General features: G+C 49.2%; 1 protein-coding gene and 1 pseudogene across 1 annotated transcript in view; both read right to left on the reverse strand.

Moving 5' to 3' along the window:
• Nucleotides 1-3214: 3214 nt before the first annotated feature.
• LOC102854818 lies at nt 3215-10758 on the reverse strand (annotated as a pseudogene).
• An 8267-nt stretch (nt 10759-19025) lies between these two features.
• LOC102855221 (zinc finger protein 586-like) overlaps nt 19026-27946 on the reverse strand; it is a 35533-nt gene continuing 26612 nt past the window's right edge. Inside the window, exons 7-9 of the mRNA XM_006903032.1 lie at nt 23108-23234; nt 20205-20326; nt 19026-19808 (exon numbers count right to left, since the gene is read on the reverse strand). Coding sequence (XP_006903094.1) covers nt 19026-19808; nt 20205-20326; nt 23108-23234 — 1032 coding nt within the window. The remainder of the gene's footprint in view (nt 19809-20204; nt 20327-23107; nt 23235-27946) is intronic.

Raw genomic sequence — 27946 nt, forward strand, 5'->3', positions numbered from 1 at the left:
CGATCCCGAGCCCTGTCCCTTCCCCCACACCCCGGTCCTCCACCCCGCGGTCCCCGAGCGGCCGTGCACTCACCTGGGCAGCGTCCATCAGCCCGTGTCCAGCCCGGGACGCTGCGGGCAGAGCAGGCCGTGAGAGGCAGCCGCCGGGCCGGCCCGGGGTCCGCGGTGTCCTCGCGATGCCCACCGGCCGCGCTCACTCCTCCTCCGCGGGGCTCACCCTCCCCGGCCCTCACCCCGCGCCTCCGGGACGTGTCCGCCCCGAGCCCGACTGACGGACGACGGACGGACGAGGGGGGCCCGCGGGCCGCTGCGCCCCGAGGACACCGCGGGGCCTCCGCGCTCCTGGACAGCGCCAGGCCAGCACCTGACGGCAGCCACCGACCTGCCGCTCGGCCGGACACTACGGGCAGCGGCGCCGACGCCCCTTCTCGCGCTAACCCGAACCTGTCACCTCGGCTCCTCACACGCACACACCCGCCACCTCCCGAAGGCCCGAGGGGAACACGCCCGCAGAGACAAAAATGGCCGCCACAAGGCACGCACCGGAAGCCCCGCCCCGGCGCCCTGCGTGCTGGCGGAAGGGCCGCCCCCCGGAGGCGCTCGCTTCGCGCAAAGCCTTCTGGGTGTTGTAGTTTTGATCTGTGGATCAGCTTGTGGACCTGACAGCTCAGAGGGTGGAGGGGCAGTGCAGGAGAGGAGACTCTGGGGTAATGGGAGTAGGTGTGTCAGAATAAGGTGGGCACAGGATAGAGCTGTTGGACACAGCATCACTGAGTCGCAACTCGATGATAACAATTACATACAAGCCAAACGTCTCTGGTTTTAGCCTTTCCGACAAACCCCTCATCCCGCCTTTGAAGGCAGCCTCTGGTCCACAGCAACATCACACCTCTACGACTGCTTCTCTAGAGAATGTGGCCTAAGGCGGCTGCCAGGCTGACATCGTGCAGCGGGATTCCTGGCAAGGCCAGGCTAAACAAGAGTTACTCAACTATCCTGTGAATTCCCTAAAAAAAGGCAAAAACAAATCCAGAAAGGTATAATCCGTCAGGAGATCTCAAGGTCTAGTTCTTCTCTGGAACCAGGATCACATTTGTTCTCAACAGCTGTGTCTGTTTTCCACGTGCAGAGAAACTCTCAGACTATCTCGTTGAATTAACTTCGTTCCCATAATCTGGCCTTTGTTGCTGGTTCCATGCATCCAGGCCACAGCTGAAGCCTGTCACCTTCTCCAAGCAGCTAACCTAGGACCACAGACAGGGGCAAGCTGCTTTCTGCCATACTGTCACCTCAAAGGCACAGAAAGTTTGGGGTCCCCAAAAGAGTTGTTCACTTTGTCCTGCTACTTTCAAGACTGTCTAAATTCTTGGTAGTGAAGAATCAAGTTCATCACATTAACTGTTTGTACATGGACAGCAAACATGGAATTTATTCATTTCCGATAGCAGCCTCTCTCCACCCCAACCCTAGCCCCATGGCACTCTCTGTGTCTCTGCTGGGTTTGATAATTCACTGCAATGACCACACAAAACTCAAGAGACAGGACTCAGAGGAACGTGATTATTAGGGAAGTAACAGTCCACAACTCAGGAGCGAGATCCACTTGGGAGTACAGAAGCACAGGTGAAGTCTGCCAACCCAACGGTTCAAATCCACCAGCTTCTCCACAGGAGAAAGCTGGCCAGTCACCCTCCTTGAAACTTACCAGCCGGACTGTCAGTTACATACCATAATTAACAGGATGTCTGAGACCCAGGTGAGTGTTAACACTCTACTATTAACAGATTCAAACTTAGAGATTTAAATGTTTTTATTTTTTTGTTGCTGAGAATACACATAGCAAAATATGGTTTCTACAGGTACGAGATAGGAATACTTTCTCAAGTTCTGCAGCCATTCTCACCCCTTTTCCAAGCTGCTCTGTCTTCATGGGACATAAACTCCCTGATCCTTACAGGTCTAATTCATATTTTGAGTTGCTGTAGTCAATTTGGTCCATGCTCAAGGCATGTAATTTTTATTTATTGTTTCGTTTTAACCCTTTAGGGGATATTTTTTGGTTTAAAGATTAGCTCAGGGAAACAGGTTCTGGAGCTGGGGCTGTGAAAGTCTATTCTGGATTTTTTTTCCCTTTTGATCAAGAATCTTCTAGAGAATGAGGTTTTAAAAATAAAATAACAAAAAAAAATATAATAAATGTTGGCAAGGATTTGGGAAACTGCGAACTTTAGTCACTGCTGGTGAGAACATAAACTAGTATAAATACTGTGTATATAGTGTATTGAAATTCCTCAAAATACTAAAAATAGAATTACCATATGATTGAGTAGTCATATTCCTAGGTATTTACCCCAAAGGCTTGAAAGCAGACTCAAATCGAGTCCACCAGTTAAGTGCAGCACTATTCATAATAGCTCAAATGCGGGGGGCAGAAACATCAACAGATTAATAAATAAAATGTGATACATACAGACAAGAGAATATTACCACTCAAACAGGAGAAGAAATAAAGTCTTAACATGGAGCTTGAAGACAGTATGCCGAGTGAAATAAGTTGGTCACAAAAAGACAGCGTATGGCCTCCTGAACAGAGACGTCGAATGTTTAGAGAGGCAAATCCTCACTGGTGTTTACCACCGAGAAAAGGGAAAAGTATTGCTGCTGGAGGGCTGAGCTTCCAATTACAGTGATGGGAAACTCAAACCGTTAGGGCTGCATCACCAACTGCTGCACACGCGGTATGTCTCACACGTCAAAAAGGGAAGATTGCACGAGCTGCTGGTGAGGATCTCATGCACAATCCAGTAGCATGGCATCTGGCTCCTTGCTTTCTAAGTTCAGGGTCCTGATTTCCTAAGACAATTCCACTAATTGACCTAAAAATGCATTTGTTTCTTTTCTCCTACCTCCCACTTTGTCACAGTGCCGTGAAGCTGGCAAGGGGCACAGACGAGTCCGATCTGCCTGGAGCAAAAGGGAAGAGGAGTGAGGAAAGACAAGAGGAGGGAATGTATGGCTAATTACCTCCTGCAGCCGCCTTCCAGGACTAGAACAGGCTGGGCCCGACTATCATCACTGGACACTGTCACCAAAGTCACAGCCCTTTTAACAGGCTTCACCATCAGACAGGCCTGGTGGATGAGACTGCCTGTCTGCCTAGAGAATTCCCCACTGTCCACACTCATAAGGCTTTACTCCTACGTGAACACCCGTGTCAAAGGAGGCCATACTCGTGGGGAATGGACTTCCCACGCTGGCCGCACTCAAAGACCTCTCTCCAACATGAATCCTCTTGTGTTTATTGAGGTGGGAGCTACGGCTAAACAGCTTCCCACACTTGATGCATTCATAAGGCTTTTCACCAGTGTGGATTTTCCAATGTCGGATAAAAGCTGAACGGTGGCGAAATGCCTTTTCACATTCCACACACTGGTACGGTCTCTCCCCGGTGTGAATCCTCTGGTGGTAAATGAGCAGCGATTTGCGACTGAACGACTTCCCACACTCACCACACTCGTAGGCCATGGACCTAATGTGAATTCTCTGATGCTGGATGAGGCTGGAGCCCTGGTGGAAGGATTTCCCACACGCACAGCATTCATACAGCTCCGTTCCTGCGTGCACCCTCCTGTGATTGTTCAGATAGGAGCAGTAACTGAAGAATTTTCCACATTTGCTGCACTCGTATGGGGTAGCAGTGGAGTGGATTTTCCTATGCTTATGGAGGAGAGACTGGCGGCCAAAGAATTTTCCACATTCACTGCATTCAAAAGGCCTTTCTCCAGTGTGACTTCTCTGGTGCTTGTTAAGGTCAGACCTACGGTTAAAGCACTTCCCACACTCGCTGCACTCGTAAGGCCTCTCTCCGGTGTGAATTTTCTGATGCTGAATTAGCGTCGAAGAATCTCTAAAAGCCTTCCCGCACTCCTCACACTTGTAAGGCCTTTCTCCAGTGTGAACTCTCTCGTGATAGATGAGCAGACACTTGTACCGGAAGGACTTGCCGCACTCTGCACACTCGTACGGTCTCTCCCCACCGCGCATCTCCTGGGGTTGCACGAGTCTGTACGTGCAGCTCAAGTCCTCACCACGTTGCCCACCGTCCTCAAGTCCCACTCCGGTGCGGACGCTCTGGTGGAAGAGTGTGTGCGTGTGGCCGGAAGACTCCTCACGTTTGTTCCCTCTGCGGAGTCCTTCTCCAGCCTGAAAGGCCACGCCACACCTGAGCTCTGTGGGCGGCGGTTCACTCTCAGGAGCGGCCTGGTGCTGGAGACGGCGCAAGGCCGCTGGGAAGTCCTCCCCAAGCTCTCTGCAGGTGGAAGGCATGCCTGACGTGTGGGGTGTGCAGCGGCTCGGAAGGGAGGCGCCATCCTTGTCTTCTCTGAAGGGTTCCTCTCTACTGCGACACTTGAGGTGCCAGGGAAGGCTTGCTCTCATCCAGAAGCATCGCACACACGCACCCCCCAAGCACGGATTCTGCCCGGGACATGGAACTTGCTCAGCCAGGTTCAATATATCTGTCAAGACTGGGGCACCCACCTCCCACGGGTGAGTGTTCTGCACAGATGGCCCGGCTGGTGCAGTCCTGACCTGTGTTTCTATGGAAATATTTTGCTTTGAAGAGTACTCTTCATCCTCAGCTCCATGCCAAGAACCTGAAAGCACAGAAACACTGATGAAACGCCCACTGGCTTTCCTGAAAAAAGAGGCAAAACCATAAATGAGCATAAAAAGCAGCGAGCCCTCGAAATTGTTGAAAACAAGGATGCTGGTGTCAGAGGGGCTGTGTCGTCGTCCTAGGCCTCTGAAGAACAAGGACACTAGAAGGCATAAAACAAGGGAAGAGGAGGGAGAGGACCTGATTCACTCCTCAGCCACGAGCCCTCAGGTGAACTCAGGACTCACAGTGACCATGACCAGGTCCGCAGACATGCAGCTAGAGCGGGGGGTGGAGAAGCTAAGCCCCGCAGTTCCACTAATCCAGACACAGTCACCCTAGCAAAGACTCCCCGGTATTTCAGGCACACTTTGTGCAGGTGCTAAGGTTTCCTGCAGAACACACTGCCCAATGCCATGCACAGAGCTGAGCCGTGACAAACAGAACATGGCTATGAAAAGAGCTGTTTCTGGGGGAAAGAGGAAAAAAGCAGAGATTGGCTGAGGACACCGGGGAGGAAGGGAGGGTCTTACCCAGGGAGGTTAGGATGGCAAAGTTCTCCAGCATCACATCGCAGTACAGGAGCCTCTGGGCCTCATCAAGCAGCCCCCACTCCTCCTGGGAGAAGTTCACAGCCACGTCTTCAAAGGTCACAGCACCCTGCCACGACGGGACAACAGCTCACTCCACGGTCAGCTTCACCCACCACACCTCGTGCTCCTCTTCTGCCTGCCCTCCCTCCCCAGTCCACACCTGAGATACGAGGCCTTGATGCCACTGACCTCACCCGTGTCACACAGTCCCAGGGACCGCGCAGTCAACTGCAGACGGCAGCAAGAGCCAGGGGCCAGACAAAAGAAACACGTCTCCGGACCTCTTATCTAGCGTTCCTGTGAGGCCTCCTCCTCTGTTCCCTCCAGAAATGACCACATATGTGCTGACCTTCTCCTCAGGATCCCAAGGCCGTCATTTACACTCGTCTCACATTTACACACCTACCCCACTCTTCACTGCCTCTGCACCTCCCTGTCCCCACTTCTACCATCACCCTGGCCTCACAGAAGCTCCTGCATCTGTAGAGTGGTTGGCAAATTCATACCGAACCTCCTACTACCTCCGATTCGAGGGTCCCCACTGACAGAGGCGGGCCACATTGTGCCGGGCCGGCCTCTAGGCCTCTGCGTCTGCTTCAGGCCCAGTGATTCAGAATCGTGCATGCAGCTAACACGTCCTTGATCCTCTCTCACTCGGGCTGCACATGCTGACCGGCACGGGTCACGGCAGTCTTCTCTCCAACTAGTCTTACTCAAGCCAGTCCGTGGTGGCCCCTGACATCAAGCCCTCCCAGATGACCACATGTGGCCCAGGGCTGGTCCACAAGCCTGAGTAACACACAGCAAGGCACCACGTTAAGATTTGCAGCAACACTCTGGGACATCAACATCACGGGGAATTAGCACCCCCCCTGGCTTCACTGCCGTCTAACTTTTACTACTCTCGTCACCGCCACATCTGTCTCGTGTCTGCTCATGCTTTGGAAGGAAGCCTTCACAACCTTCCACATCATCCTCTCTTCCAGACTCTGCCCCTGGCATTTCTTTCTCACCTATGTCTGTGAAACATACAACCTGCAAAGAGGGACCCTCACCTACGGGCATGTTACAAGCTCTACCACCACGACCAGATTTATCCCACTGAGTGAAATGCACTGTCTGATCCTGGTCTATTCACGGGACACGACCAACCTCTGAAGATGTCTCTGTCCTCAACTTCTCTCCAGACTTTCAGATCTGCTGTCCACCTACCCATTTAAAAAAAATCTCAATCTGATATTTGCGGACAAATTTCATACTCTTACAATGACCAAAACGAAATCTTCTGATCCCAAATAAAAGTTACCCTTCCTACCAACTTCTCAACCTCACTTGAAACACTTTCTATCCTTCCAGCTGTAAAATCTAGAAAACTAAGTCACTCGTGAGTCCTCTCACTTATCCCAAATCAGCCAATCCAAGCAGCTCTATATAAAGTAAAACCTAGAATCCAATCATCATGGGCTGAATTGCGTCCTCCCAAAAATGCATCCATGTGACTAGGTGACGATTCCTAGTATTGTAAAACTGTCCTCTTTTTGCTGACATTTTGTAGTTATCATCTATTTAACACACTGGAAATCTTAACTCCTGTCAACTAACGGTACAGGATTCGTGTGGGGCATATAGTGAGTGATACTCTTACAAGCTACGTCTCCATCCTCACTCCACCCCACCCACCCTCAACTCATGTTATTTAAGATCCAGACTTGCTTGAGTTACATCTTTTATCTACAGGACGTGCCAAGAGCAAGAAGTGAGCCGAGGAGAGCTATCACCAGGAGAGAGGAACCAGGAGCACAGAGCATCTTTCAGACCCAGAGTCCCTGCACCGGAGAATCCTGTGGTTGCATGACATCCTCTTGGAACCCCCTCATAGCAGACCTTCCAGTGGGTTTTCCAAGGCAGTAAATCACATGGCAGGAGACTGCTCAGCTCTTTCCCAAAAGAGTAGCTGGTGGATTCAAACCGTGTGCCTCTGGGACTGCAGCACAGCTTCTTACTACGAAGTCAACAGCACTCCCGGAGAATCCTCTAGACCCAGGGGAAGATAAATGCTGAGACACACAGAGATTTCCAAGGAACGCTGGCCCTTCAGGTGCTCAAAGAGAGAAGGACCTTACCCTAAAACCAACCAAAGAAAGCTTTCCTCTGGACCCGGCACCCTTAATTCACACTCAGAGCTTCCTAAATGTCAAGAGAATAAAGTTTGTTAAAATAAATGTATGTTTGTTAGGGAGCTCTAGTGGCAAGAAACTGCTATCATCCTGAAGGCCCGTGGTTCGAGGCCACCAGCTGGTCCGCGGGAGAGGGATGGACAATCTCCTCCCGTGAGATCTACGGCCTCTGAAAACCCTCCAGAGGGTCAGCCACAGGTCGGTTCCAACTCTACGGTGCACAACAAAACCATTCATCTGTGATATTTCTATTACAGCAGCCCGAGAGAACGCACAATTCAATCATCCCTACACTTCCACATCCACTATACGGGTTAAGCGACTCTCAACAGCCCCCCAGGCTGTACTCTCATCACTGGTCTAACCACCAACTCCCTCATACCCACGGTCCAGTCTCCTTGATGACAGGAAGTGCCGACAGCTGGACCAGACAACCTCTCTCCTCAGCCCCGTTAACTCTCAACTGTTCCAAGCAAGAACATGCATTTAGCATCTCAGGAAGTCACTTCAAGTCTGATCCTAGCCCCTGCTCGCTCTTCCGTTGAGTAAAAAGGCAGCTTTTACGGGGGCTCTGGTGGCCTAGTGGCGAGACGCTGCACTGCAATCCCAGAGGCGCACGGTTCGAATCCACCAGATGCTCTGCCGGGGAAGGAGGCACAATCTCCTCCTGTACCAGTCAGATCTGATTTGACGGTACACTCACACAAAATAATAATTAAAAAAATAATAAATTTAAACAAACAAACAAAAGTTACTTAATAATAAAAAAAAAAAGCCAATAGAGTGCTTGCTTCGACAGCACAAATACTAAAATTGGAACAATAGAGAGAAGATCAGCATGGACCCTGTGCAAAATTCATGAAGTGTTCCATATTTTTTTAAAAAAAGGCAGCTTTTGGTTCCCGGAACACTACTACTCAACCTCATCTCTTCTCACACGACAGCTACGTGGAGTACGTAACCTGTGTCATCCGCACTGCCATCAAGTCAACTTCCACTCTTGGTGACCGTCCACAGGTGTTTCAAGGCTGTAAATCTTAACAAGAACAGCCTGTCTCACTTTTACCCCCACAGAGAAAACGGGGGCGTTCAAACTGCTGCCTGTACTGGCTTAACACAGAATAACACACTTTGGCCTCTTTATTTTGTTAAGGGCCGTCAAGTCATAGGTGACTCATAGCAACCCTATGAATGAAATCAAAGACCTGAACACTTTTTAACTTTCATCCTATCCCCATGGTCATAGGGTTTCTGGAGGCAAGCTGTTTCGGAAGTGGATGCCACTCCTGCTTCCAAGCTCCACCCCACAAGGTCCACCGTGGGTGACCATTTATCGCATCTGACACATCAGTGTCACAGTATTTAGCATCACAGCAACCACAGGTTACCTATGTACAGCAAATGGACAGACCAGGGCTATACCACTTAGAAGAATGTTTGACGAAAAACAATGAAAACCAGGCCTGAGGATGGCAGATTAAAATCACCCACCTTCAGCTTGGTAGCATCACTTTCTGTCCACTAGGCCAACAGAGCTCACTGTATGTTTTTGTTAAGTGTCATCAAGTCGTTGAATGAAAGACCTGAACACTTGTATAACTTTCATCATTTCTCAAGTTCATAGAGTTTGGAAGCTATTTCGGAAGTGGATGCCACTCCTGCTTCCAGGCATGTTTTAATCTGGGAGCTCCACCAAACAGTGTCCAACATGGGTGACCATTACCGCATCTGACACATCAGTGTCACAGTGGCCTCTTTATAGTCTCTTTTCAACGCTTCTATGTCCTTTCCAACCTGGCCATCAACAGCCAGTCACAGTTTCCCTAAAGCTGTAATCCTTGACTCGTCTTCCAGCTTTCCATGAAAGAGACCTTGCTGATGGCCTAGAATCCGTGTCTTAAGAACCAACTGTTAAGACTTGTGCAATACATTTTGAGGTGAAACTTCAGTGGCTTTTTTTCTGATAAATTAAAGCATTTAACTAACTATTTTATTCTGATTGATTTGTTGAGTATTTGCTCAAGACTAGCTCTTTAAGCTATGACACAATAAATCAAATGACAGTACCTCATTGTTTACTTAGCTTTTGTACTTAACACTTTTCAGAGGAAATAATACTACTGTAAATTGTAAATAGTCAATACAAAATTGTATGCAGATCTGTGACTATTGACTATGTCATCTTAAAGGAACAGACAAATAAAGTTTATTTACTATAAAAAAAAAAAAAGAACAAACTGTTAACTGCTCCTTGCCTCTCTCGGCCAAATGCCCTCATCCCTCCTCATTAACAAAAAATAAAAAAAAAATATGAAAATTCGGTTAAATAAAAAAAGAAAATTTCAGTAAAAAGATAACATAAGAAAATTTCAGTAAAAAGATAACATAAGAAAATTTTGTTAAAAAAATAAAATAACCAGAGGTGAGTGGTTCAAATCCACCAGAAGCTCTGCCGGAGGAGGAACAATCTCCTCTACCAGTCAGATCTGATTTGACGGAACACACAAAAAAATAACGAAAAATAATTTAAAAAGAAGATAAAATAAGAAAATTTCCCTAAAAAAATGTAAGTGAATCAAGGAGCTGTCCCACTCGCGGGTACGGGCATCAGCGATCTGAAAGGCCCCATGCACAGGGTGGACACTGACCTGGCGCTGCATCCTGCGTGCCTCCGCCTACATCGCCGGGCAGTGACCAGCCCCCGGGGCCGTCGGCCGGCGAGGCCCTGCGTGCACGAGCGTCCTCGGGATCACCTGTTGAGCACTACATGCTGTTCATTTGCCGGCCTCCCTCGTGCACCCCAACTTTGCTGGACACGACCACCCCGCCAAGCCTTTGCAGCAAGGGGCCCAGCCCAGCACCCCTGCACCCCACTGGCTGCCCGCAGCGCGAACCGCCCGCCCGAGCCCGGTCCGTCCGCCCCGCGGTCCCGGGAGGCGCCCTGCACTCACCTGGGCAGCGTCCACCAGCCCTGGTCCAGCCCCGGGACCCTGCGGGCAGAGCAGGCCGTGAGAGGCAGCCGCCGCCGGGCCGGGCTCCAGGGGGGTCCTCCCGGCCCCGTGCGAGACCTCGGGCCACCCCTCGCCGAGGACACCCGGAGTCTCCGCGCACCTGGACAGCGCCGGGCCGGGGCCACCTGCCGGCAGGTACCGACCGGCCGCTCGGCCTCCCCGCCCCGCTCGCACTCGGGGTGTCGGCAGGGGCACCCCACCTCTGCAGGCGGGCGCCCCTCAGGAGAGGGTGTGGGTCTCGGAGGTGGAGGAGGAGGGACGGAGGGCCCGGAGGACGCAGCACGTACCTGGGCCGGGTCCTCCCGAGCCGCCGGCGCCATCGGAGTCTGTGGGCGGGGCGTGTCTGCGAGCGCCGGAAGGGGGCGGGACCTGGACGAGCTTCCGGCCCGGCTGGCCGCCACCTCACCAACGCCGCCGGGCCACCATGACGACTCCCGTCAGGCTCGCTCCATCCCCACTCGCCGTCCCTTAACCTCTGACCTGGTCAACACCTCTGAAACTTCCAAAATGACCGCTAAGAGGAAGATGCCAGAGGCCTGACGTACGCGCCAACGAGGCCCCACCTCCCTTCCGGGCTCTCATTGGCTCCACGCCCCGCCACTCCGCGCAGAGCGTCCTGGGTAATGTAGTTTCCAGTTGCATATGTCGCCTCCTGGGGACGTGCCCAGTGGCCTGCATAATGGGTTACCTGAAGGCGCCCTGCGTATTTTGAAATGGAAAATCTTTATCGGAGGAGATGTCTTCCTCTTCCTCCTGCCAAGCCGCTGGTGAATTCCAATTGCAATGCATGCTTTCAGTTAGCTGCAGGACTGGCTGGGGGGTACAATGACCAAGGAGGACAGAACTGATGCCTTTCAGCTGTGCTGCAGGAGTAGCCCAGGCACTGCCAAAGAACAAACAAATCTGTCTTGGGGAAGGTGCAGCCAGTGTTCCTTGGAGGCAGATGACGCTCTGTCTCATATTCTTGGGCTTGTTGCTAGGAAGGGCTGCTCCTTGGAGAAGGGCTTCAGGCTTGGGAAGGTGAAGGGACAGCGAAGGAGAGGAAGACCCTCAACCAGGTGGACTGGTTCAAGCGTGTCCAACATTGTGAAGATGGCACAGGAAAGGGCAGGGTTCAGATCGGTTTTTCATAGGGTCGCACCTAAAAACAAAGGCACCTTATGGAGCCATCTGCCAGGACTTCCTTTTACCAAGTGTCACTGCTTACAAACCCACTTGCTGCTGGTGACTTGGTTCTGATCCACAGCAACTCTCCTCAAGGAGAAAACAGGAACTGGTAATTAGTTGATGTCCCAGGGTGTTCCACTTCCCGGCCTGAATCCTACAGTGGCTCTGGAGAAAGATGGACACATTCACATTCCACTGGAACCCAAATGGAATGTCAGCTATGAGTCTGTTACAGCTCACTGAAAATGAGCTTCTCCCCTTTTGTTTTGGGTTTTGGTTTTGAATTACGGTGTCTCAGGTGTAAATGGAGGGTGTTCAGATAGTTTACAGGTAGGAAGCTGGGCTGCAATCCCAAAGGCATGCAGATTTAGGGGCACAAACTGCTCCACAGGAGGATGGGCACTCTCCTCCTGGTGGCTTACTGCCCACGAAAACCTGCCTGAGGGTCAGCTACGAGTCAGTTTTAAGACTTGCCAGTACATAACAACAGGTGTAGAGTGAACAGAGTTGGTAGATGGGAGCCTGAGTGCCGCTGTTTCATTGGTGGTGGACCCTAGGGATGTGGCCTGCTTGGACTCACACATGATGTCCATGTCACCTAGATCATATCCTCCTCCCCGCTACCCCCCTTGTGTATCCATTCTGAGTCAGTGATGTAAGTTGTTAAGCAGGTAGCTACTTCCTAAAAAGATTGGCATCCATCCAGAGGTGCCGACCTTGGGCCTGACCATTTCCTTCTGTTAGGACAAAGCCTACAAACACATTTCTGTTCTGACACAGAATCAAAGGTTCATGGTTTCTGTACCCATGTACTCAGATATCCAATGCACTGCCTGCTCACCTCACAGACCACCTTTACACCCTACTTCCCCCCAAGCTTCACTTCCCCCAGGACCTGTGCACGAAGCACCCTCTGCTAGTCGCCACACTGCAGTGCATGGGTTTGCTTTTAGAAAGATTCCTCCTCATGAACTGTCCGCTCCTGAGGAGTAGAATGCCCACCTAAGACTTGCCTTCTTCAGTAACCCTACTGTCTTGCATATTTCCTGCCATCTAATGAATGGGTCTCAAATGGAGGAAACAGTAAAAAACTGTTTTTAAAAATCTGTGTTCTTGGGGTGGACCTTGGTACCACTAAGAATTAACTGCCCGGTTTGGAGTGCATCTTTTTGGACCTGGGTACCAGCTCGAGGAAGATCCTTGAGAGTAGGCAGGCAAGATGTATTCCAGAGAGGAGAGCTAATATTTGTTAATTTTTTTTAAAAAAGGTATTTTTGTATATGTAGGTAAAACACCTGTTACAATAAGTATATAGAGGGAGATTTCAATCAACGTCATGGAACATGAACTATATTAACTGTTGAATGGAAAATCAATGTGCTGTATGAACATTCAAATACAATAAAAAGTTAACAAAAAAAACCCAATAAGTATATAGATGCAGTCGTGTGATAAAGATTACATACACTTGATGAATATTTTTCTCTTTCAGTGTCAGTAACAGTGCATAAATTAACTATTGCTTGTTATTGAATATTCATTTTCCCACTATGTAACACATGTAAGAGAGATAAGAAGGGTGAAGTTTAACTTCTGAAGAAACCCTACACAATCAGCAGACATGCTGCCGCCAGCATGAATCTAGGTGAAAGAGAACGTTCCCAAATTGTTTTACCTGTTCCTCACTGGACTTATGCCGGGTTTTTAAATTTATTATTTTGTGTGTACCGTCAAATCGGATCTGACTGGTACAGGAGGAGACTGCCCCTCCTTCTCCAGCAGAGCATCTGGTGGATTCGAACAGCGCACCTCTGGGTTTGCAGTGCAGCTTCTTGCCCCTAGGCCACCAGAGCTCCCTAGTTAAGCCGTTTTTTAACAAACTAAGAACCACTGTCTCTGTAGCCCCTTCTGTGCATGCTTAACCTGTTGTTCCTGTTGTTAGGTTCAGGTGAGTGGGAGCCAACGTGTAGCTGACCCTCCAGAAGGTTGTCACAGGCAGTAAATCAGAGGACACTGTCCACAGTAACACAGAGCTGGAAACAACCCAAGTGCCCATCAACAAACGAATGGATAGAGAAGCTGTGGAATACTACGCTGCACTGAAAAACAAGGAACTCATATATTACTCAAAACGGGTGAGCCTGGAGGACATTATGCTGAAATATCTCAGTCACAAAAGGACAAATACTGCATGGTGCCACTGTTGTAAAACGAGACGGACATCAGGGTTGGGAAGAGAATGAGTAAGAGGGGATAAATTATGTATACTGCACTAAAACAGGTAAGAGAGAAAACTCTTTAAAAGGGATCTATGATTAGGTAGTCTTGTGATGACAGGAGTCCAGAATGAAGGCTGCACAGTGGCGTGGACTTGGGGGAAGGGACTGTATAACAATGAAAGAATTTTTCTTTTACTTTTCAAAGAGAAGAGTGTACTGGGGGGCAGGGGTGGGCAGGGAGGAAAATGTGTACCAATGAATGAATGGAAATTCAAGTTCCTTATAAATGTACAATAAAATCTCAATTTTTAAAAAATTTACCTAAATCACATTTTTTTTTAAAAAAAAAGAACAGCTAGAATTCTTAGAACTGAGGAGGGCAGAGACTTCCTCTCATCTGTTCTGGACCTGTTATTGAGAGGAAACCATTCCTGAAACAAGGGCACTATGCTTGATAAAACAGAGTCCGCCGGGAGCCCTGGTGGCCTCGTGGCGGGAAGCTACACTGCCATCCCCAAGACGCACGGTTCAAATCCACCAGATGCTCTGCTGGAGAAGGAGGGGCAGTCTCCTCCTGTACCAGTCGGATCGACCTCGATGGCACACAAGGAGAGAAAAACAAAGTCATCAACAGAGGAAGAGTCTCGGCAGCAGCTTCAACGTTAGGTTCAAGTGCAGCAGAGATGAGGGTAACACTAGACAGGGCAACATTTCCTGCTGTTGTCCACTGGGCTGCTCTGAAGTCAGAACCAGCAACGAAGCACTCAGAATCCAAGAGTCACTCTACACACAGCACTTCTCCTCCTGACCCAGAACTCTTCCCTGCTGATCCTCTGCTCAGGTGACAGGATCAGGATGTTGTCTTCCGCCAGGACAGTCTGCGTTATCTCTGACTTCACCTACCTCCAGACAATCCAGTCACTGAGGAGATCCCAGAGTTTCAGAGCTTACCCTCCAGGGCCCCAAAACGGAAATCAAGTCCTGTGGGCAAAGTTAATTCTTCTTCCCAGGGACACAGCCCGGAGGCGTCTCCACACGCTGAACGCAACACAGAGCTGGGATCCTCTGCTCTCCTCTCAGTCCGCTCACGCCCTTCACTAGGTTAGCATCGACACTGTTTGCTCAGGGAACTGGTACTAACTGAGCCACGTTTGTCTCCATCACCAATTAGTAGAAACCATTACAAGTGGTTAATGAAGATCTCCCTAGGTACAGGGGTTATAAATGGGGAACGGGAACTCTGTGACCCAGGGATACAGAGAACGGGGCGATCTGGTTCAGGGATCACCATCAGCGGAGGACACAGCTCCTAAACGGATGAAGAAGACCCAAGTCCCCCCAGTTCTTCAAACGTATAAACCCACAACGCCCCAGACTCCACTTGCACATCCTTATTCATCAAATGGTCATGGAAACATGTTCTTAAAAAAAAAAACCACACCAACAAAATAGAAGACAAAAATGGAATGGACTATTTGGACACCGATGGACTTAAGTATGGAAGGAAAAAAATAGGTGTATAAAATGTTTTCCATGAGAAACCAAGAAACTTACACTGGTTTGACAGTGGTCAATTACACGTTCCCACAGTTCTAATGTGCCTGTTCACCGTGCCCACTCCTTTCCCCTCTCTACTGGCTGCTGTTTTAAAGTTTGCCCTTCCCCAAATTTGAATTTTTATTACAGATCTAAAGCTCTTTCAATTTTATACTGATTAAATCAGTACTGCAGTATTTGATTATACCAAGCTTCTGCAGATTTTGTGATTCTTGAACTTTTTTTTTTTTTCTTTTCAGCAGTGTGATTCTTGAACTTTTTTGATGTAAGAAATTCTTTATTTATGCATATTCTTTCCAGTGACCCCTCCCCCAGGCATTATTCTGCCATATGCCCTTAGGAATTTTTAAAAATAGGAATTAAGCATTCTGGTATTTATCTGCTTTTGTGTGAAACGATGGTGTAAAAACATAGCTGGCTGATTTTATTGCTTGTATAGTCACGCAAGTCCACTGTAACCATTACAATTCAGAACTACCAATAAAGACAAGACCTTGACCAGTAAGTTGTTAGGCCTCCATGTCAGACTGATGACTGCACATCAGTCTCCTTAAGTGCAACGCATTCTTCTAACAACATGAATTGTATTAACTGTCATATTTGTCTACTTCATACATGCTGGGACTTTTTGTACTAGGAAATTCTATCATGTAGTCATTTTTTAATGAGGTGACTTGGCAATAATAGGGGACTGGTTAACCATATCTGGGCTTTGTGCTTCTTTGAGTGCAGATAATTACTTATTTGTAGCACTAGTAGTTTGTTGCTAGTTTCATGGTTTTTCTGAAGAATGATGGGTCACTACTCTGTGTATGTGTATATTTCACTGCATATTTACAGCACTCCATTAAAGTCAGTTGTGGGGGTGCTTTGAGGAGAAAAAAAAGCTTCAAGTAGTCACTGGCAAAGGAATATAAACTACATTATTAAAATGTTACGGGGAGATGAAAAAAAAAATCAGAAAATTAGCTGCCAAATGCAGGGGGAAGGTGGAATGGAAGTTTGGTGAGTGAGAGAGCATCAACAAAGGATGCTGGGAGAATTCGTTCATAAAGCATGAGACAGGACCATGTCAGCGGCAGCCAAGATGTGGTCAACGTCCCTCGAAAGTTAACAAAGACATTCCACTCACTCGGGAGACCCCAACATTTAAGAGGTTACCCCCCCCAGGACCCTCAAACAAAAGCCAAGCTGTCAGAGCACCCTATTCAAAGCATCCAGCAAAGCCAGCCATGATAAAACAGAATCACTTATTAATAATGGATGGAGGATATGGTAAAGGGGTGGGGACGCAAACTGACAAGAAGCTTAGCAATTTAACAAGTAAAATTATTTGAGAAGCGGTTAGTGGTACCTACAGGGCAACATACCCAGCAAACAAGCCTACAGGAAGGCAGCTCTGGTCGACTAACCCCACTAACAGTCAGAACACAGGGCCGTGAGCGGTAACCCCAAGGCCACACCTCCCTGGCTGAACCCCTCAGCGGCTGAGGGAGGAAGATAAGCCCTCGCCTCCCATGCAATTCACAGCCCTGGAAAACCAACGGAGGGGCAGCAGTCAGTTTAAGCTCAACAACGAGTCGGGCCATTTTTGAGGGGTTCTTAAAATCACAGTCAGGTGATACGGATTGTCATCAATCTGCTTTTTAAAGAAAATGGTTTTTGGAGACAAATGACAACATAGATTATTTTAATATATCTTGTAGGATAACTTTACCTGCAGTTGGGGTTATTATGAAGCACATACACAGTTCATAATTGGGGTTAGAGCTCGAGTGAGCGTTTACAGAGTACTGGGATTCCTTCCATTCGGCCTTCACGTTATTCTCTTCTATGTGATTACCATGCTCACTCTAGGTCATCACTAACCCCACACCCTCTGGGGTTCCTGATTCCACTCATCCTTCCAGCCCCCTTTCCTAGTTGTTGTTGTTGTTGTGAAGTGCCGTCGAGTCATAGGCGACTCACAGAGACCCTATGAACCAAAGTCCTGGACACCTGTATAACTTATGTCTTTTTTTCCAGGTTCATAGGGTTTCCGGAGGCAAGCCATTTCAGAAGTGGATGCCACTCCTGCTTCCACGCTTGTTTTAATCGGGGAGCTCCACCAAACACTGTCCACCAAGGGTGACCATTCTCGCATTTGACACATCAGTGTCACAGTGTTCAGCTTCACAGCTTGGGAACGTGACTTCCTGTCCGCTAGGCCAACTGCTTGCACGCTTGAGCTCTCCCTCTCTCCTGTTGTTAAGTGCCGTCGAGTCGTAGGTGACTCATAGCGACCCTATGAACAAAAGTCCTGGACACCTGTGTGACTTTCGATCTTCTGAAGAGGTTCTGCAACAGATGCCATCATCCATTAGGTACAAGTAAAGCAATCGACTGCCTCCTAAAATAAATATGTATCTACTACAGGACTGTGAGAATTATCACCTTGAAAAATGGTATCACTCCATATAAAGAATTGTACGCAAATGCTCACCACAGCTTGCCTTCTGAGCGGCAGATGGGCCGACACCAAATGCCTACAAACAGGTGCATGGATGAACGAAGAGTGGTTCTATCCAAAGCGCATCTACGGTAGCGGGAAGGAGTTGTGTTGCTAACACAAAGGCACGTGGTTCAAATCCACCCGCGGCTCCACCGGAGATAGGTGGACGATCTCCTCATGTAATTTACTGCCTCTGAACACTCACCGGACGATCAGCTGAGTCAGTCACGACTCAACAGTATCCAACAAGGACAAATCACTCAGATGACCATCGCTGGGGAACGACATACCACAGAGTGAAGGAGACGGGAGAAAGCTGGGGAAGAGCCAGCAGGTGACGGCTACGCTGACCCCACCTGTCAGCCACTGTAGCAAAACACCCGGGTGTGGATCAGGTCTCTAATCTGTCAGAAAGGAATGAAGCTCTTTCTCACCCCTACCTGGGCTCTTCCTCTTGATTTCCTCCAGAAAGGAGGTAAGACTCGAAGTTCACCTCCGTGGACACCTTAGGCCGGTGACTGGCATGCACTGGTGATTAAGTGTTCATGGAAAATGGCTTCTGCCACATACACTGTTGTCGTTGTTGTTATTGTTAAGTGCCATCAAGTTGCAGGCGACTCAAAGCAACCCTAAGACTGAAAGACCTGGACACCTGTATAACTTTCGTCCTCTCTCCAGGTTCATTGAGTTTCCAGAGACAAGCCATTTCAGAAGTGCATGCCATTCCTGCTTCCAAGCTTGCTTTAATCGGGGAGCTCCACCAAACACTGTCCACCATGGGTAACCATTCTCGCATTTGACACATCAGTGTCACAGTGTTCAGCTTCACAGCCACCACGAGTTACCTCTGTACAGCAGGTGGACAGACCAGGGCTATATACCACCTAGAAAAATGTTTCACCAAAAACAATTAAAGGCAGGCCTGAGGGCCGCGAAGTAAAGACACCCACCTTTGGCTTGGGAGTAGGGCTTTCTGACCACTAGGCCAACTGATCTTTCTCTATGCTGTGGTTGTTGTTGTTAACATACGCTAGCAGTGACAAAAACCTGGCCAAGAGCGCCGGCCTGTTAGTGGGTGAAGGCAGCGGGGTCAGTTCAGGGAGCTCTGCCCCTGACAAGATCTTCTGAACAAAGGAGCACATTCCCTGCACACCTACGGCCCCTTTCCAAGGTGCTCCCTCTGGTGACTTACGAAGGCTTTGCAGTGGCTGAACGACTGCCCACACAGCCGGCACCGGTAGCGCCGTTCCCCGGTGTGAACTCTCCAGTGCTGCGTGAGGACGGAGCGGTTGCGGAAGGACTTGGCACACTCCACACACTGGTAGGGCCTTTCCCCCGTGTGAATCCTCTGGTGGTAGACAAGCAGGCATTTGTATCTGAAGGACTTTCCACACTCGCCACAGTCGTATGCACTGGCTGCGGCATGAATCCTCTGGTGCTGAAGGAGGCTGGTGCCCCGCGTGAAGGATTTTCCGCACTCACAGCACTCGTAGAGCAGGGTCCCGGAGTGAAGCGTCTTGTGTTTGCTGAGGTAAGCACAGTAGCTGGAGAAGGTCCCACACTCCCTGCACTTGTAAGGCCTCCCCCCTGCGTGGCTTCTCTGGTGCTTCTTAAGGTTGGAGCCCTGGGTAAAGACCTTGCCACATTCGCTGCACTCGTACGGCCTCTCTCCACTGTGGATCTTCCGGTGCTGAATGAAGGTTGATGAATCTCTGAAGGATTTCTCACACTCTTCACACTTGTACGGTCTCTCTCCGGTGTGAACTCTCTGATGGTAGACGAGCAGACATCTGTACCGAAAGGACTTTCCACACTCACTACACTCAAAAGGCCTTGCTCCAGGGTGAAGCCTCGGATACTGAACACGTCTGTACTTGTAGCTGACGTCTGTCCCGTACGTTTCAGCCTCATAATACCCCTCTCCAGTGTGGACGCTCTTCAGATGATCAAATGTGTGCGTGTGGCCAGATTTCCCAAGTTTATCCCAGTGGCCAAGTCTTTGTCTACTGTGAAAGGCTTCTTGACGCTCAGGGCTGTGGAGGGGCGTCTCACTCTTCAGGGTGGCCTGGTGAGGGAGAAGGCTTCTTCCCTTCTCAACTTCCCTGCAGGCAGAAGGCTGCCCTGACCCATGGAATCTGAAGCTCTTGATGAGAGAGGCTCTGTCCTCATCTTTTTTAAAGGGTTTCTCTTCACGGTGACACTCGTGGTGCTGGTGAAGGTTTGTTCTCATCCAGAAGCATCTCACACAAGCCCCGCTCAAGCGTGGGTTCTGCCCACGCTGTGCTGCTTGATCAAGCCGGCACAACATGTTTTTTAAGAACAGGACACCCACCTCCCAGGGATGAGAGCTGCAGGTGGATGAATCTGCCTGCGAGGTCCTGATCTCGGACGCGCCTTCTGCAGAAGCACTCTGCATCCAAGGTTCCTCTTCACCCTGTGCTGCGTCCCCAGGACCTGAAAGTACAGAAACACTGATGAATACAGGCTGACTCTGCTTGGAGGCTGACTCACCATCACAGATGTGTGCCAGGCAGGGGGAGGGAGCCCATGCAATGGTTCAGAGAATGAGGGCATCCTGGCCTTTGACGAATGGGCCAGTTTTACCACACTGGAACTCTGACATGACCAGGACAATAGGAGGGGACGTATTATAGTGAGCAGAGGCTGTGTCTCCAACTCAGTCATCTGTCAACAAGGAAGGATCACACACCTCCCGTGTGGAAGCTGGTTGCGCTCAGGCCCAGAAGAATCCAAGTGCTTCTGGAGATGCAGTGTTTTAAGGACATCATCTGAAGGTATGTTGACACCTCACGACACTAGCTGTGGGCCCGTGCTGGAGAACACAGCAGAGACAGCAATGGAGATCAAGGGTTGATGGATGGAAGACAAAGCAATAGACTCAACAAAACTGTCAAGAATGAGGGGGGAGCGCTGGTGGCCTGGTGGCAAGAAGCTGCACTGCAATCCCAAAGGTAAGCGGTTCAAATCCACCAGATGCTCTGCTGGAGAAGAAGGGACAATCTCCTCCTGTACCAGTCAGATCTGATCTGACAGTACACACACAAAAAATAATAAAGAATGAGGAAGAAAAGGTAGAAATACGACTTGGCCACTAGCATTGCCATCAAAGCCATGGCAGACACAGAGCTGGTTCCTATTATGAGGTGAACACAGCTCTGAGGTCCTACTTCCCTAAAATCTCACAAAAGCTCTCAACTAGGACTTGAAGCCATGCTTAAAGGCCAACCAGCTCTCTTTCTCGGGAAGCAAGTTAAGTGTACACTCCAACCACTCTCCTTAAAGGGTTCTCACGCTCCCAGTCACTATGCATCTGTCCAACTCACTGTGGACCAGGTCCTAAAGAAGCACGGACAGTCCCTGCACCCTGGAGCCTGGACAGTGATTCAAAACGCTCAATCTCCCGGAGCCCAGGAGACCGAGCTATGTCCCTGCCCTGCCTGCCACACGCAAGCACCTACAAGCCTCACTGGCTACCTGTCCTCAGGTGCAATGTTTTGAGCGGCCTGGCATGGTGTGTAGCATTCTCTCCAGGGAACTGTCAGTAGAATAAAGCACTTTCAGAGCTTCTGTCCCTTGATTTGCATCTGACTTTATGTGGTGTCCATCTCTTGATCTCCTGAGATTCCACCCTGCTAAATCTCAGCGGGTTGATCAAAACCTGGATATTCTGTCTAGCTGGGGGACACTCCCTCTTACACTGAGGTCTGTAACACTGAGGTCTGTAACTCTGTCCTGAGGTAAATGTTGACTGCACCAGCTAAATGAGAATCACAAGCTGAAACTGCCTTGGCCGGATCAGGTGGTTAATTTGTAGCAGTAACGGCTACTTGACTGATGGAAGGAAATAACTGCTTTGATTAAAGACTTCCTAAAGGGAGCGCTGGTGTCCTAGTGTAAGAAGCTGTGCTGCCATCCCCAAGGCTCACAGTTCAAATCCACCAGCTGCTCCATGGAAGAAGGACGGACAATCTCCTCCCGGGTGATTTACTCCCTGTGAAAACTCACTGGCCAACAACAAAGGCTGGAATTCGGGCCTGGCCCAAATCACCAGCTTTAGTTCCCCTGGGGCCATGGTCCACGCCTCTGTGCTTCTATAAAGTGGACTGCATTAGGGGCTCTAGGACGTCTCCCTCTCTGCGTGGGCGGGATTGCCTCCTGACCTGAGCCAGCTGTCTCCACCCTGCCTGGTAACCCGTCAACAGCTGCACAAGCGTCTGGAAGACCTTCCAGCAAACTGTCAAGCCCCTAAACGCTGACGGCAGTTTAGAACTTGGGAGGAGGAAAAAGGACAGTATATTGTAAAAATTATGGGCGTGGTGTGACAGATTGAAAGTTCAGGACCATTTTGGCCTCTGCATTTTTGTAGTTACTCTGGTACTGATTTTTATGGTGCTCAGAATTCTAAATAAAACACCTTACCATCTGAACTAAAACCTAAGGAACAAAACCAAGGTATATATAAACCAAGGAACAAAATGTGATTCAAAGTATAATTAAAACACCCTTTCCAATCGCTCCTGAACAGAGCTATGCCTCCTCTGAAGTCTACTCTCCGAAACAGTCCTAGTTTATCCCCAGTGCCAGTCCCAAGGCACACACAGGACAGGTGAGTGGCCAGCACTGCTGCACGATAATCCAGCACACACACCCACACACACGCCACCCTCAGTCTGTACCACAGGAGAGGACATAACCATCGCGAAAAGAAAACCTTCTGAAGGAGGGTACAGCAAGGACCAGGAACCCTGGTGGTGCAGCAGCAGCTGGAATCCCTCCGTCATCCTCTGGGAGACAGAAGTCGCAGGGGACTTCCCTAAGGCCTGAGTCTTGGAAACCCCATAGGCGGCTCCACTCTGTCTGCAGGGCCACCACGAGGAAGAAAAGACTTGAAGGCAGTGCAGGCTGGGTCCATGCTTGAGTCTCACAGGTAGACAGTGACCATGATAATGACAATTAATGAGAAAGCGAGAAGTGTGTGTTCCCGCAGGCAGACTGTGACGTCTGACTCCTGCCCCCTGCCCCAGTGTCTGGGCAGGGAGGGTGGGGCTACGTGGGGAGTGCCTGGCTCAAAAGAGTGGACGCGATCACCTGTGGTCCTCACAGAGCGCAGGAGCGTGGGGAGGCACGTTCGTTCTGGAGAAGGACAGAGCTGTCTCCGGGGAGAGGAGGAAAGGCAGAGACAAGGTTCTACCCAAGGGGGAACGAGGGTCTTACCCAGGGAGGCTACGATGGCAAAGTTCTCCAGCATCACGTTGCAAAACAGCAGCTTCTGGGCCTCATCAAGCAGCCCCCACTCCTCCTGGGAGAAGTCCACGGCCACGTCCTCAAAGGTCACAGCACCCTGCCACGACGGAAACGATACTTGTACTACAATTAGCTTCTTTCCTTGGGACCCACAGCTCATTCCTCATCTTCATCTCCTGCCCACCATGCACCCCCCAACTCGGAGGAGAAACCAGACTTCTGTGCCACTGATGCCCTCTCCCGCCCTGGGCCCGCTGACCGCGGTGTCAGTCACCAGCACCAACAGGCAAGCTGACAGGCAAGACACCAACTAATGCTTGTGTTGGGCATTCAGAGTTGCACACCTGTCAGACAGTTCTCCTGGATTCCCGAAAACAAAGACCCCTGACACACCAGATATGTATGGACTTCTCTTCGGCCTCAGTTCCCGCTGTACCAGGGCCGTGGACCCATCCGCTCATATCCATCTCCAGGCGCACAGCACAGTGGCCCACATCCTCTCCCAGGCCTCCCCCGGATTCCCTGACCCACATTACAAGCACCTCCGGACTGTCTCACGTGGTACTCTGCCACGGCACCCAGACAGTGCTTGGAAAATTCAAACACGATGGCGTTCTACTGAAGATTTCTGGGGCTCCTCTCCAACAGGCAGCCCCAAATCAGTCACAGAGGCCTCCAGGCCCTTGTTCTCTGCTCTAACCTCAGCCACTCAGACCTGCACGTCAATCTCACACGTCCTCTTCAACTTGTTTTTTTTAGGAAGCTAAAGAAGCTTTATTAAGGGGGTTCCCGGGGGGGATTCCTTGGTCTGCAGAGACACAGGCAGAGAGACAGACCAGGGCACACCACAGCCCTCTTCAGCTCATGACGCACCTGCACTTACACACGTCACAATCTTCTCTCTCTCCACCTAATCATCATTCAAAACAGTGACTCCTCCAAATGATCACCTCAGGTCCAGGGCAAATCCACCTCCAACTGAAACACCTCAGACCACATGAAGAGTCACATCAAAATCCCGGTCCGTGCACACAGCAGGGCGTGACCAGAGTAATGACGGCATTACGGCCTCGTGGTCACCCCGCGTTCATCAATTTTGTGACTCCACACCAATCTCATGTCCACTCCATCTCGTCTTCCACAACCTCCTACGGCCATTTCTCTTTGCCTGTGTGTGACCATCATCAACTCTGTGCCCAAGGAAAAGGCCCACTCCACACCCACCTCCATGTCAGCACTACCGCCTGGATCCCATCAAGGCCCATCCACTGGGCATTACCTTGGGAGATGGTTTCTCCTGAGCCAGAGTCATGCAGCCAGGCTGCCACTTCATTCCTCTACCTGTCTCTTTACAGAAATTACTTCTGTTCTTTCTGAATCTTTTTTTTTTTTAAATTGTACTTATTTGGTTGTTCAGATTATACACAGTTACATATACACCAATTCAACCGTTTCTACAATTCAGTGATTAAATTCTCTGAGTTGTGCAAGCATTCTCACCCTGCTATTCCAAACTGTTCCTGCTCCACGGACATAAATTCAGGGCCGCCTAAAGTTCCCATCTTTCAAAGTGTTGTCACTTTGATTCCACAGAGATGGCGTTTCCCCTCAAGATAAAGCAAAGTTATAAGATCTGAAAGGCTCCTAGCATGGATTTGAGTTGGAAAGACGATAGGATGTAATCTGAAATTTTATATACTTAAGTTATGATAACTGAGCTAGTCACTGAAAAGAATCCTTGTTCTCCTACCGTACCCTTTACGAACGTGTCAAATTTGATAATGGTTACCCATCGCGGACAGTGTTTGATGGAGCTCCCCGATTAAAATAAACTTGGAAGCAGGGGTGGCATCCACTTCCGAAATGGCTTGCCTTCGGAAACTCTATGAACATGGAGAAATGATGAAAGTTATACAAGTGTTCAGGTCTTTTGTTCATAGGGTCGCTATGAGTCATCTACGACTCAACAGCAGTTAACAACAACAACAAGAACAACTATTCCTAGAAATGGTTTTAAAAAGAGTATAATGCTCAACACAGATATTTTCACTAGTTAAGCTTAACTACTGTTAGGTTTTAAGATCCCAAGAGGTATTTTTTTATTTAAAGATTATTTCAATTAGTTCAATAGTTCCACAAGTCATCCAGGCTTGATGGTCCCATACATTCTGTCCTACATTTCCTCCCTTTTGATGCGGCTTATTCTGAAGAATCTGAGATTAAAATACTCAGCAAGAGTAACTGGGCTGCACCCAAGTCTTCTCTCATGGCAAAGGAGGCAGCTGTTTGTGGGCACAGTGAGAACACACTCCCTCTTCCTGATCTTGCGTTTCCTTCTGTGGCTCCAGGGAGAGAGAGATCGAGTCTGACGATCTTGGACGGCTGTGTGAGAGTGTTTAAGATACCAGGACTACACAATGAACTAGGAGGCAGCACAGAGGCACTAAACTCATGGACCTCCCATGAAACTTATAAAGCCAAGGTGCAAAATCCCACGCAGTGTTTGGTTACATATAAGCAGCTGCTATCATCCTCCTCCTCAGGTTGCTGTAAACATGTCCATCTCACCGCCTTTATCACTTCAGCTTTTTACTGGTAGACACTGACAGACAGGGAGCTCCAGTGGCATCGTCTGTCGGGAACCGTGCCGCTAACTCAAAGGCAGCTTCTCTCAGGTATCTGACTCCACCAGCAGCTTGGCAAGAGCAAGTCAGGCGATCTCCTTCCACGTGGGTGACAGAGAAACCTGCTGGCGGGTCCGCTAGGAGCTGTGTCCTACTCGACGGCAATGAAAACAGGAGTTCTAATAATTATACAGCTTTAGCCTTAATCATCTTGCTCAGAGCAAGGAGGACTTGAAGCCACTTGCTGCAGACGGTTAAACACTGCAGCCTCAATAGAGAACGTGACTCAACCTTGTTGTTGTTTGTTTTTAAGTGCCACCGAGTCGCAGGCGACTCAGAGCGACCCTATGAAGGAGAGTCCTTGACGCTTGGGTGCCTTTCATCCTCTCTCCAAGTTCATAGGGTTTCCGGAGGCAAGCTATTATGGAAGTGGATGCCATTCCTCCTTCCACGCTTGTTTAATAGGGGAGCTCCACCCCACTCTCAGTCCGCATTGGGTAGCCAACCATTAACACATTTGACACATCCGTGTCACAGTGTTCAGCCTCACAGCAACCACAAGTGACTGTGGGACGGCAACTTGTATACCAGGGCTATACGACCTAGAGGAATGTCTGAATGACTCAACCTAAGAAAACAAAAAAAACCCTGACACTGGACCGAAAGGCAATATCATGATAGAGAAAGGACTGAGACTGTCAATGATTTCATCTTACTAGTATCCAAAATCAATACTCTGGGAATCAGCAGTCAGGAGATCAGGGGACACATTGCAGTGGGAGAGTCTGTCGTCAGGCATCTCTTCAATTATTGAAGGTAATGATGTCACTCTGAGGACAAAATGATGTCAGTTTGCGCATGATTCCAGCCATGGTCTTTTCAGTTACTTGCTATGCATCTGAGAGACGGACAATGAATAAGGATGACAGAAGAAGAATCCATTCCTTTAAACCGTGGAGTTGGAGAAGGACGCTAAAGATCCCACCGACAGCCAAAAGAACAAACAAATATGTCTTAGAGAAGATGCGGCCACATGCTCCTTGGAGGCAAACAGGATGGATCTTCACCTCACATACTTTAGCACACTGCTAGGATAGTCTGTTCCTTGGAGAGGGACAGGATGCTTGGAAAGGTGGAGGGTCTGCAAAGGAGAGGAAGACCTTCATCCAAGTGGATTGACATGGTGATTGCAGCCACAGGACTGAGTGTGTCAGAGACTGAGAGAATGGAAAAGGATAGTATACTGCTCAGCCTGGTTGTTCACAAAGTTGCTATGAGCCATACTTAACTCAATGGCACCTAACAGCAGCCTTGTACATATGCCCTCATCACGGTAAAGTGAAATCCAGCCCTCCGTATGCAACAACCTTCGCTTTCTCCCTCTCCAACTCCCGATCATCACGAGTAAATCTGGTCTTTAAGCATTTGCCTTTTGCCTTTATGGGTGAGGCGATACAATATTTGGTTCCACGTTATTTCATTCCGCATAATGTCTTCAAGTTCCATCAAGCGAGGAGGCCTGGAAACAAGCGCTGCAGAAGATCAAGGACTATAGACTTCAATATGAATTACATCTCAACATCAAGAAAACAAAATTCCTCACCACTGGAACAATAGGCAACATCATGAAAGATGGAGAAATGATCGAAGTTGTCAACAATTTCATTTTACTTGGATCCCGTGGTGCCAAGCAGTCAAAAAGTCAAGAGAGAACAAGACATGCATTGCAAAGTGGACTGTGGGAGAGGAATGGAGAGATATGTGCAACAATAAATGAATTTTAAAAACCCAAGAACTGGGGGTTGGGGGAGTCCAGAGATGAGTCATTTTTCCCCTCCTGTTGACTGTGTTTGGCTGTTGCTACAGTGGTAGGGCTATCAGCAATACTAGGTAAGACTTGTCAAGATCCTGGCTCACCATCAATCTTGGACAAGAGCAACGGACTCACTTTCACATAAAATCTGCAAATACATCAACGAGATGTGTGCTTCGGGTTTGTGGATTTACTTTAGTGCCTTGCAATGAGGATTATACAGCGTGTGCCCTGAAATATCAGTAGCCGCTACTGGAAGCTTTGCATCACCATTTCTTGAGTGTTTTTAAGGAAAAACAAATTTTGGCTTTAATACTAACAACAACAACAACACTAATAATAATAGAGATGTATCACATTTGGAAAATCAAT

This window comes from Elephantulus edwardii, unplaced genomic scaffold, assembly GCF_000299155.1.
Source record: "Elephantulus edwardii isolate Elephantulus edwardi_28Jun2011 unplaced genomic scaffold, EleEdw1.0 scaffold00496, whole genome shotgun sequence".
NCBI lineage: Eukaryota > Metazoa > Chordata > Mammalia > Macroscelidea > Macroscelididae > Elephantulus > Elephantulus edwardii.